Source organism: Populus trichocarpa, chromosome 15 (genome assembly GCF_000002775.5).
Source record: "Populus trichocarpa isolate Nisqually-1 chromosome 15, P.trichocarpa_v4.1, whole genome shotgun sequence".
NCBI lineage: Eukaryota > Viridiplantae > Streptophyta > Magnoliopsida > Malpighiales > Salicaceae > Populus > Populus trichocarpa.
In genome coordinates this window covers 13,824,435-13,836,569 of record NC_037299.2, presented here as the reverse complement: position 1 = coordinate 13,836,569, position 12,135 = coordinate 13,824,435, and the positions used below count along the sequence as shown (strand labels likewise).

Sequence of the window (12,135 nt, the reverse complement as noted above, 5' to 3'; positions counted from 1 at the left end):
GTCCTGTATATGGTTTATAAAAGAAAAGAAGAGAAAAATAAACTTGTGGTAGAAGTTGAAAAGTGCACGACAAAATTTGACACTAACCCGATTAATCATTAGTATGATTAGTGATCTAGTCACATGACAACTAAGAGCGCACTCTGGCTTTTTGGCTCTTTCTTAAAAAAAAAAAATGAAAAAAGGGTTTGGTAAAACTTTAAAAGTTATTTTGAAAAAACAAAAGTAGAAAAATACTAAACGAAGCTCTTGAGTTTTTGAATATTCTATAAAATAAAAGCATTTTTTATACTTATACCACACGCGATGTGTTTCCATAATGAATTCCTTCCAATCTAAAAAAAGGTGAGTTTTTTTTAGAAAATTAAATATATTTTTTATTTTTTTTCTATTATTTATTATGATATTTTTCTAGTTTCTATTTTTCATTAGAAAATATTTTTCTTAATTTATTTTTTTCCATTCAATGTTATTAGAGATTTATAGTCTTTCCTATATTAAGAATTATAATAATTATGAAGACATGAATGAATAAAATCAAATATTTTGAGTCTGGTGTTTTAAATCTTTAAGAATTTTAACATATAACGAATCTTTATAGAGACATTAATAAATAAAATCAAATATTTTAAGCCTGGTTTTTTTTTTTTTAAGAATTTTAACATGTAACAAATCTCTTCATCATTTGTTTTCTTCAGCATAAAAATACACCATGTTCTAATATTTTTACACTTCACTATCAAATTGTACATCAAACAAAATCAGACTTGCATTTTTTCTTGAAAGATTTACTTGAGAGAGTCAAGGCCACACTTCAAAGAAGATTACTCTGCAGAATGCATACTTGTGCAGGAGATAAACATGACAACCATAGCAATATGTTTAGCGAAAGAAAAATAAAAAAACACGGGCAATATGCACAACTGAGCTGCTCATGCTAGGCAGCAGAAAAGAAGCTCAAGCTGGCAAGGTAGCCAAAACATTGAAAAGCTTTCTGGACACTGAAATGCTGTATTGGCCTTCATTCGTTCCATTATTTTGCTGAGATATTGTTACGGTATCACCTACCTTGACACCTTTATCCTTCACAAAACTAAGCCACTGCCCAGCGATAACAGGTTTAGGAGGTCCTTCAGAGCGACAGGATAGCTTAAAGGTCCACAGTTTCCCAAGAGTGTCGATTGCTTGGAACTCAATTTCTCTTACACCTTCAGGCATTGGGAAAAAGTGTAGACAACTTGCAGGAACGCTCAGTCTTTCCTCTATGTCAGTCCGAGACAAACTTTTTGAGATGACCTTAATTGATGGTTCCCTAATTGATGGTTCCGCTGTTGTGTCTGAAAGAGAATAATGCCGGTGACAAGTAGACAAGTTATGCCAAATTTCGGGAAGTTAAACTAGAATTGGAAGTTGAAAAATGCAAGATGAAACATTGTTTTTTTTTTTTAAAAAAAAAATCAAGATATTCCTGAGCATTACATTACCTGAAAAATGCCTATTTTTAATATAAAAAAAACATTTTTAACCATTCATTTTCCACCAATGAAAAAGAAAAGAAAAAAAGAAAGAGAAGCCAATAGACTTTAACATCACATTGATATTAGGACTTTCATTTCGTTGTGATAAGAACAGAAGTTCTGCACAAACAAGAATTATAGGAGAATGAGGTCTGATTAAGCTTGGCTCTAGTGATTAAATTGGTATCTCTACACGTGCATTTAGGGGGTGCTTAAATGTTATCTGACTCAACTCAACCTAATAAATATGGATATTACAAATAAAAAAAAATTAAGAATTGAATACGATGTGCGGTGAGTCGAGATTTTTTAAACCCGATCAATCCGACCCAATACATATACCCTATATTTCTTTTGTATTTATATTTAATAGTTTGTGGATTGAATAATTATTTTTATTTTATTTAGAAATGTTTCGCCTTAAAAGTTTTTATTAGTGGACTTCCTATTAGATTTCTTTAGCGTAACAAAAATGAGCTTGTTTCTTTGTTGGAGAGGAAGGTAGAGATAACTAGAATTTAATGGTGGTGTAAAGTATGAAAATTAAAACTAACATTAAGGGTGTCATGACATCTATATTTTATGCTGTAAGTCCACTTCTAAATACGAACTAATAAAAATTAATAATATAAGCTCAACTTGTAAATATATGTAATATTCACAAGAAATTTACCCTAATGCAATATATCCAACCCACCCGGTTCCAAAACAAAACTAAATTAGTCGGGTTTAGAATTTATAAAATATAAAAAATCAGATTGGATATAATTATAAACTCAAATCCGAACTAATTATATTCCAATACACTCAAATACCATGCCAAAATTCCTCATGTGTCTTGTTAAACTATTTATCTAAAAAGAAATGAGAATAAAATTTATGTTCTAACTTCTAACACGTGATTTTAACTCAATATTGAGTAGTTTGTCACTTTAACTCAAAATGACATGTAGTTTAGTGGGTTAATAAGATTGAAAGCCCACCATGCAGCTCCACCGCTTCCCTTTTCCCACATGACAGATGACAACAAGAGGTGTCTGTAGGGATAATAACCAAATCTTATGCAAGTATGTCTTCAATTATTCAAATAAAAATGAGCATGGAGCCACTTTTTTATTCATGGAGATGGAGGTAAGTATAGGTGGATTAAATTGTTTTACTTTTAGTGTATAATAATGAATATGGTATCATTTGAATTATATATTTATTGAAAAAAAATGAATTAATTCACTTTTAAGAGATAAATGACTTACTAGCTAGATATATCGTTGTGATCAATTCAGCACAAACAAGAATTATAGGAGAATGGCCAAAACTTGCATAGAGTGAAAGCTGAAACAATAAACTCAGAATGCCGACGGGTACCCATGGATTAGGTTTCATCATATCCATTCCCAACCCATTATACAACAGTAGGAAATTTAGATATTCATACCTTATACCTTATCCATTGAGTTTCAAGCATCTAGATGAATATCTATTATTTAAGTATAATTTATTGCTTAACATAAAATAAGTGTGTGTACTATGTCAATATTAAAATATCTAAATATTATATTGTATTACGAAAATATAAATGTTCTACATGTGTGTGTGTGTATCTCGGGTTAGGTTTATGTTAGGTTTGGATCGGGTTTAATAATATCAATTACTAATCGGATAAGATAACTATCCACAAAAACTTAAACCGTTTAAAAAGACACTCCCTCTTTTGTAACCTCGGAATAAATTAAAAATAATAATATAATAGAAATTATGGTGTAATGAAATGAAAAGAATAAATTGGAGAAAAGCGGGTTAAAAAAGTAAAAGAAGAAGAGTTCATAGCTGAAAATGTGTATTTTTCCAAACCAAAAACGATCTAGCTGTTTTAAGAAACGAGTAAACTAATTTAATAAAACGGTCAAACCATTTCTCAAAATAGTGAGACTGTTTTGGCTATTGTCCCTATTATAACCCAACGATGTGCAGGAAGAGAAAGAATATCATTTTCATTTCTTCTTCCTTTCTTTCACCTTGAAAGGCTAGAAAATAAGCTTTAGGAGTGAAAAGAGAGGGTTTTGAAAGATAAAAAAACACATCATAAAAGAAAGGGAAAATTAAGATAGATAGATAGAGAGAGAGTGTGAAGAAAGAAGAGGAAAAAGAGAGAAGCCTTGGAAAATTTCAACTGGTTGATTTTCGAAATACATCTTGTAACCAAGTAAGATGTTTGGAACCCCTCTATATCAATTTGAACAAGAGTTAATTGATTTTGAGTAAAACCTAGCAAAAAATTGAATTAGGGTTCTTGAGATGAAATTGGAGGGAAAAATGGATTTCTTAGAAGTTGAGTTTCTAGGATTCTTGTAGGATATAGTAAGAGTGAAAACATGTTAGAATAACAAAGAAATTTTGATAGGTAGGGAAGCCATAGGGGTCGTCCATAAAGAGAACAAAAGGGGGAAGTTTCACATTTATGATATTGATCACGTGAATAATAATTTTGATTGAGTTGAATTAATGAAATGATGAAATATTGAATAATTGAATGGTTGGGCCTAAAAGGATGAAATTAAAAATTGTTAGAGAAAATTGTAAATTTTATGGAATTGTGTAAAATTAATCAAAGTTGAAGGAATCCTAAATTTGTTTGTAATTAATGATTAGAATGTATTGATGAAAAACCTGAATATAATAGAATTATAAAGAATAATACGATAAATAAGGAGTATGTTGTTATATGATAATAATACTTAATTGAAAAACATGTCGATGTAGAGGAGACCGTTGAGGTGATTCAAAGAGCTGGTGGAGCCACTTATAGTCAGACTGCAGGTAAGTACTTCGTACCTTATGGTACTTTTCCTTATAATTTTCCAAAAATTTTACTTATGAATTAGTTATCCATGAAAATGTGAATAGCGATATTGATAGTGTATATGGAAAGAAAGATATGTAAGTTGAGAGAATTATTTGGTATTCATTAAGGAATACTGGATTATTGGCTTCTGAATAAAAATGCTAGAATGATTGGCAATCAAGGTGGATTTGCCGGAGAAACTGGTATTCATGAGGAATATCGAATTATTGTTTTTCAAATGTGAATGCCGGATCGATTGACAATTAAGATGGATATGTTGAAATAATGAGTTCTCAAGAGAGTATTGAATTGTTGGCTTCAATAAGGAAATGTTGGAACAATTATTTGAGTTATAATATTACAAGATTTGTTTAGGGTTGATTAAATTTATGTAAAGAGAAAATTGGATGATAATAAAGAATGAATTAAAATATTGTCTAGATAAAAAGTTGATTATTTCATTTTTATGTGTTGAATGAGATATTAACTTGTGACTTAGTAAAACTTATTGACTTTGTTACAGGTAACTCAGAAGTTCGCCAGAGTAATGATTAGTTGTTGCTTTTGTGTAGATTTAGGAAATTGTGGATTATTAGTTGTAATGTGGATTGTAATTTTGGATCCTCTATTTTGAAATGTAATTTACATATCCTCAAATTAAACTACCAATTATCATTATCGTCGACTAATTAAGGTGATATAATGTATTTGTTATTTAAAACCTATATATGCTAAGGTCTTGCATGATTATTATATTTGTCATTGTAATTTGAGTAGTAACTATTTATATGTACTTAATCAAGTGTTTGTTGATGTGGAGTTTATTGTAAATGTTTTGATGTTTTTGTTATTATGATGGATGTGAAATTAATAAATGCCTTAGTGACATGAATTGAAGAGAACAAATTATGAAATGATGGATACGAAGAGATGAGATCCAGGGTAAATGAATCAGAAATGGGGTGATGAGTTTGTGGTGTTTGTGATTATAAAGAGTTATTATATGTGATATGATTTTGATATCGATACTTGGGATGACCCAAATACAAAAGAGACTCCGCTGAAATTTTAGTAGAATCTTAATCAGTTAGAAATATGGATAACTTCAGATTGATCTGGTCGACCGATTGAACTATCAAATAAACCAGTCGACCGTTTCATCAACCAGTAAAAAAAAATTACATTGTTTTCAGACTTAATATAAAGGAATTTGTACCCAAATATTGAGGATGTTACATCTTTAATCAAGAAATCAATATTTGATAGCAAAGAACCCTTTCAAATTGCAAAATTCGCACATGTTTCTAGAAAAAGAGGCCGCACAAATATATATAGAATTTATTATCAACAATAAAAGAAGAAAAAAAAAGTGGAATATTTATGTGAAAGTTGAATAGGAATCTCTTTGGTTAATCAACCTAATGAAATACCGGATTAATAAAATAAACAAATGACTTTTATTCGGACAAATCATGAACTAACAGGAAACCGGGCCAGGAAGTGGTTGCATTCAAATATGAAAATTCTCTTGAGTAACCCAAATAAGCTGCAAACAACTGACCGCTTGATAGCTTCTACAACATTTCTAGTACTGCAAGAACTCTCAACACGGGGTTCAATTTGAGAATCTAAGTCAGCATCCAAAATTACTGGATTTGATGTGAAAAGCTTCCACGGATGGTGACGCATTATGCTTTTTTTTGACAAGGAGTTGGAATTTAGGGTCGAGGTTGTCTTCTACAATGCAATGGAGGATTTGAGGACACTTTCCAATTAATTGTACTACGCGGGATGCGGCTGCCCCAGTGTTGTAAGATTTATTAAAGTACTGCATTTGGTTTGAAATGCAAATAGTCTTGCCACCGATAGGAATAGTATGTGTTGTGCAAAACCCAAGCAAACCAAATAGTAACACAAATAAAAGGGACACGAAATATAACATTGTTCGGCAAAGCCTATTCCACAAAACTTCACTATCAAAATAGAGATCGGCAAAGCCTATTCCACAAAACTTCATTATCAAAATAGAGATTACACTCACATACTTGACTACCCAAAACCCGGTTAGATCCAAGCAATCTCCACTACATGTCTGCTAGGCCTTGTAAACTTGTAAACTACTATTGTGTAAAACTAGACGAGAGGGCAACCCTTTCACAAAACCCCCCATGGGGAGCGCCAAAGAATTCTCCTATCAGGATTTGTGGTTGCCACTACACACCATAAATATTGGAGGCACACATAAACTACCCACAACACATTCTATTTATACTAGCAATAAAGCCCTTGTTTCATTAGAAAACATACTTCAAGTCCAACTTTAACAAGAAAAGTCCTTATCCTAAACAAAATATATCAACACATTACATTCTTGTTTAGGACACCACACCATGCAATTACCAATCCATCCTAAACCAACTCACCAATTTAAGCCACAACTCAAGAGTAAGATATGAGTTTAGCATAAAATTTATGACATTACTGATAACAAGGTACATAATTAAAACCCATCAGATGAAGTGTTTCAACGCAATTAAACAAATCACATGTTATACTTGCATAATGTTTGGCTGAAAATCAATATCATAGCTTGATCAACATGTCTGGTGGGAATTTTGGAAGACCATCCAGGTCTTAGAAGGTATTAAGAGTCATTGATGCATACTTAAAAAGATGATGTTGTCATAGTTCTTGCAATATATACTTATTACTTATACTTTATACCTCTATAACATAAGTAGATTGGTTGATAAAACCAGAACGTGAAGAACTCAGCTACGATTATCATCCTTTCTAAAGTTGGGTACATAGGTCACTGAAGGTTCTCTATTGTTTTCTGGCTTTCAGTCTAACAATGACTTCTAGCAGGCAAGGGGTACTAGTTTTTATTTTGTCCATTGGGCTGAGTTTGAGAATTTTGATTTGGGAGATTTACGCTTCTAATGGCTGGTATTTGTGGCTAACCTTTCGGGGCAGATGGTGCAATTCGGGATTCAATAGCATGTTGCCTCTAGTATGAATGCAAAACGATTTGGTTCAGAATAGCATTCAGTAAAATACTCTACAGCCAATTCATTTCAACACGTGCACAACTGAAAACATTACCTATGTTATGACGTGGCTCACGAACATGATTTACAGGATTGAGACTATTCAAAGAGTGCTCCTTATTCCCGGTATGCATTTGTTCTTCCTGGATTCTATCATCAAAACCCACAACTTCACCAATCAATCCCATAGATCCAGAGTCCTCTTCCATCTTGTCATCACCATGAAACGTTGCTGTCCAGAAGGGCAACCAGAATAGGGTAAATAAAACAGCTCTTAACTTTTAAGATAGCATATTCACATGTATCTAAAAGAACATCAAGTTGTGCACCATTTCATGGAATTAGAATCAAATTCAACAGGAAAATGATGACAAAGAACCTCTCGAACCAAGATTAAACACACATCATCCTTAAATTCACTAGAAGGAGCAATTACTGCAAATCAAGATCTGCTATAAACTCATCAAAATCTCTCATCTAACTGCCTAACCCAGAACTCCCAACTTGGCATCTAAGACTACAAAACTCATGCAACCCCCAGGACTGACAAAAAACCTCTTATGAATTAGTTCATAAACATCGCTGGTATAACGAAAAGGTTACGATTAAGACCATAGTTTTTTCGATTTATACCAGGGAAGTATTTTTGTAAGTCTATAATAGATAGGAACCCTAAAACAGCTTATAGAATTAACATATTCTGAATTTTTGAAACGGAAAGAGAAATTACCCAGCGTGCTGTTCTGAGAATCCGACATATCGGCAGTCTCCGATTCTTATCAGCTGGTTCTCCAATTCTGAGGTTTTTGATGTAATGATTTTGCCATTCATCTTTCCCAGTTTTAAAAATTATTTAACTTTTTTCCAAAGTGATTCCATTGTCTTTTTATGACATCATTAAAAATTGTTTTATCCAACGTGGACCTATGAATAGCTGGGAGGAAAAAAAACCGAAAAATAATAGAACTGAAAAAATAAAATAAAAAATTAACTGCAAATTTAAACTAAAAAAAACTGAATTAGCCTAAAAGAAAAAAAAAGATATAATTTATTTTTATTTTAAAAGTTTAAAATTAATTGAACTAAGTTAAATAGTTCAAATAAATTTAAACCAAGTTAAAAATCATGAATATAAATATTAAAATTTTTTCTATCCTTATAATTGAATCAACCGCACCCCAGCTTTTTTTTTTATGAATGATTAATATTGTGATAATAATTAATTTTTAAAATATTTTTTATTTTAAAATTTATTAAAATAATATTTTTTGTTTTATAATTTTTTTTTAATCAATACAATGAACAAAATAATCTAAGGCAAAATAATCCATATTTTTTAAAAAACACGGTCACATCATGACCAAACCAAACAATATCTCAATTTCCCTATCTCTCGTCTCTTCATGTAAGAAATCGGAGGTTCTAATCTTATGGCTATATTTATCATTACAGTCAATCATACTTAAAAAAAAATAGTTTTAAATTATTTTTTTATTTTTTTAAATTTTTTTAATATATTAATATTAAAAATATATTTTATAAAATAAAAAACATATTATTTTAATATTTTTTAATTGAAAATCATTTTAAAAAGATACCCTAAAACTATGGCAGAGAAAACAGATCTTTTACGTAGTGTTTGATATTATGATATCGATTGTTTTTTAAAATATTTTTTTATTTGGAAATATATTAAAATAATATAATTTATAAAAGTTTTTGTTACATCAAAATAATTAAAAAAATATATTTTTTTTTGCTAATTTGTATAAATTGCAATAAATAAAAGAAAGTGATAAATTGCAAAAAACAACTTGCAAAGAAATTGTATATATAGGCAACCCTTGTTTTTAGCGGCTAATTTGCTAAAAAACACATAACAAACAACTATTGTTCTGAATTAAACTATACATGACTGTTTATTTGTAGTATAAACATACCTTCATATCAATCTTTCTCGGAGCTTATGGTTTTACATGCACTACAAGTAATAAGTAGAAGCTCGAAAAGGATGGTATCTTTCCATCTTTCTTAGAATTTTTCTCTTGTATCTAATGATTAATTATTTTTTAAAAATTATTTTTAATATTAAAACATTAAAATATCTAAAAACATCAAAAACATATTAATTTGAAGAAAAAAATAAAAAAATTAATTTTTTTAAAATATAAAAACAAATAGGTTGGAAAATTTTGTTTAGATTGAAATTGCATCCTTGCATGTCCTCACAACTTTGGAATAAGATGGGAATTAAAAAGAATATCAGCTTCCTTTGGGTTTGTGGTAAACTGAGGAGCGCCAGCAGAAAAGGTAAAGGTACTACCTAGTTGAGGTCGGTGTAATTTTATGCTTTATGTGCTGTCATTCGTGGAGGTATTATATGTAAAAGGAATCATTTTACAGGTGTCACAGCTAACGTGGTTCAATACTTTGGCTTTTCTATTTGGAGAGGAAAGCATGTGGAAAAGAAAATCATGGATGCACAATTCATGGCAGACTGGTGATCTTTTGATTCGGGGTTCAGCAACAATAATGAAATGGATGGGTGATGGTTTCTATAAACTAATCTCATTTAAAAGCCAACATATGAAAGTAACAATTCAAAATAAAATTATATCTTTTTCGGTGTGAAATTCTAAGTGGAGCATGAGCATGACTGCACTCAACTCCCTGTTAGGCAAGGATGTGCCCGCGCACAATCCCATATTGGGCGAGGAATGCATCCACACCCTATCCCATGTTGAGCTTGGACATGTCCGGGCTCCATTCTATATTGGGTTAGGGATGCGACCACACCCAGCTCCATGTTGGGCTGTGGCACAGCCGTCCCTGACCATTCTTGGGTGCAGTCACAAGCTGGACCCGATTCCTTCTGGGCTCAGGGTGTGAGTTGAACCCAACGTCTCTCAAGTTAAGTGCGCGACTGAAGGGTCACTTTACACTAATCTTCCCATATCCTGAGTTTGTGTTAATAATTATGATGGCCATCATAATCCTATTAATTAAATACGAACAAGCAGCTCATGTTTACATTAATTAGATGTGATAGTACGAGCAATAAGATAATATTATCTTGCTCATACGAGATTACTTTTATACCCCTCCTACGTTTCATGAGACAGTTCAAATCAGGTAATTTAAAAGATAATAGGAATATACATAAATGAGAGAGACATATTTTGGGACATAAACACATTCTCAACTTCTTCCCCCTCATATTTGGATCTTCTTCCCCAATTTTTTTTTTACCTTCATAAAAACTCATCAATATCTTCATTAATGTTATTTTTTTATACAAATATTCATAATACTGACTTGATCTTCGAAGAATCCCCTATTAATACTCCTAGGGGACTTTGTGTAGGCATTTATTCCATAAGAGTTTCGTACCCCTCTTGAGAAGACTTGTCAAAGGAGAAGTCAACATGGTCTCGAAATAGAGGTCATAAAATTCATCATAATTAATATATAAAAATTTCTAGAAACAATTCATCTTAAAATATTTTTTATGATTTTTGTAACCTTATAAAAATTAATGAATTTTAATTTTGACAACTCTCGAAATTTCCCCTTATTGTTTTGCAATTGATTGTTGCGGAAGCTTGTGTGTATGCATGACGCAATATTTAATAAAAAAATAAATAAAAACTAATTAGAAAAATAATTAAAATTTAATAATAGCATTGAGAATAATGAAAAACTAAAAAACAATGTATTATAGGCCTCATTTATGGGTATTCCCAACCTCGACCACATCAATTGCGGACAAACCTCATAGGAAGTATTAAGGCATGTTGAATATTCTAGAAAAAACTTAATCTAATCTAACTATCACATTATGATTGTTTTAGTTAGCTACCCTATTTAACACACGTCAATATTTTTTTACTAAGCTTCCATTTGTTCATCTAGTTTATAAGAGTATTTGGTGAACATTTTTCGTGAATGCATTGTGCCACTATGCTCTTATAATTTATGGACCCCTCCCTCCAATGGTGAATATTGCTTTGTTCCCCCTTGCCTCTTTTCAAAATATAGCCTTCTTCTGAAAGGAGAACTTGGAAGGCCTTGTTGGGATCTTCACATATTCTCTTCCATTATCCTTTCCATTCCTTGTCTTGTTTTTCCATGAAGATATTATTTCTTATTGCTATCAACGCATTTTTGAAGCACGCCTTACCTTTCCATATTTCTTTTATTGCCTATAACCTAAATGACGTACTGTTTTCATTGTGTATTGCTTTACTGTTCATTATTTTACATTTTATTATAGATGAATTGTGTTTTTTTTAATTTAATTCTCAAATATTTTTTTAATATATTTTTAAATAAAAATCACATTAAAAATTAAAAAGTAACCACGATCATTCTCTGACACCCACTGAGTTCGACAAAGCAGCAAATGGCAACCGGTATTGCTGACGACCGGACCGACAACAGCCAGTAACCATCTCCCTGAGGTAGAGGACACTGCCCAAAATGTATAAACACAACGCCTTATATGTGGAGTCACCGCTCACAGCCAGTAATGACCACATGACCAAAAGTTCTCTGATCAACAGGCGTGCGTCCCCATAGTCGTCTTGTTATTATTTTTTTAATTTTCAATCGGTAAAAGGCAGTCTTTTTTTACTCCTTCACGTGTTTGCTTTCGCTGTGCCAATCTTCTTGCATTCTTTTTTTCAGAAGAGACATGGATTGCTCACCTCTTTCTTTCCGTTTTGTT

General features: G+C 31.4%; 1 protein-coding gene across 1 annotated transcript; it reads right to left on the bottom strand.

Annotated features, from left to right (window-relative positions):
* Window positions 1-744: 744 nt before the first annotated feature.
* LOC18105924 (uncharacterized) lies at window positions 745-8,303 on the bottom strand. Its single transcript, XM_006374599.3, has 3 exons — window positions 8,140-8,303; window positions 7,465-7,641; window positions 745-1,337 (listed from the first exon to the last, which is right to left on the bottom strand). Exons 1-3 carry the CDS (start codon window positions 8,165-8,167, stop codon window positions 958-960), a joined length of 585 nt encoding a protein of 194 aa, XP_006374661.2. The 5' UTR covers window positions 8,168-8,303; the 3' UTR covers window positions 745-957.
* Between the last annotated feature and the right edge of the window lie 3,832 nt (window positions 8,304-12,135).

What these genes read in the sequence shown, in the direction of transcription:
- LOC18105924 (XM_006374599.3), bottom strand. Translation starts at nt 8,167, where the DNA reads ATGTCGGATTCTCAGAACAGCACGCTGG. An exon ending in TTCTCAGAACAGCACGCTGG is followed by an intron (nt 7,642 to 8,139) that starts GTAATTTCTCTT and finishes CCTTCTGGACAG; the next exon opens with CAACGTTTCATGGTGATGAC. An exon ending in TGAGCCACGTCATAACATAG is followed by an intron (nt 1,338 to 7,464) that starts GTAATGTTTTCA and finishes ATTCTCTTTCAG; the next exon opens with ACACAACAGCGGAACCATCA.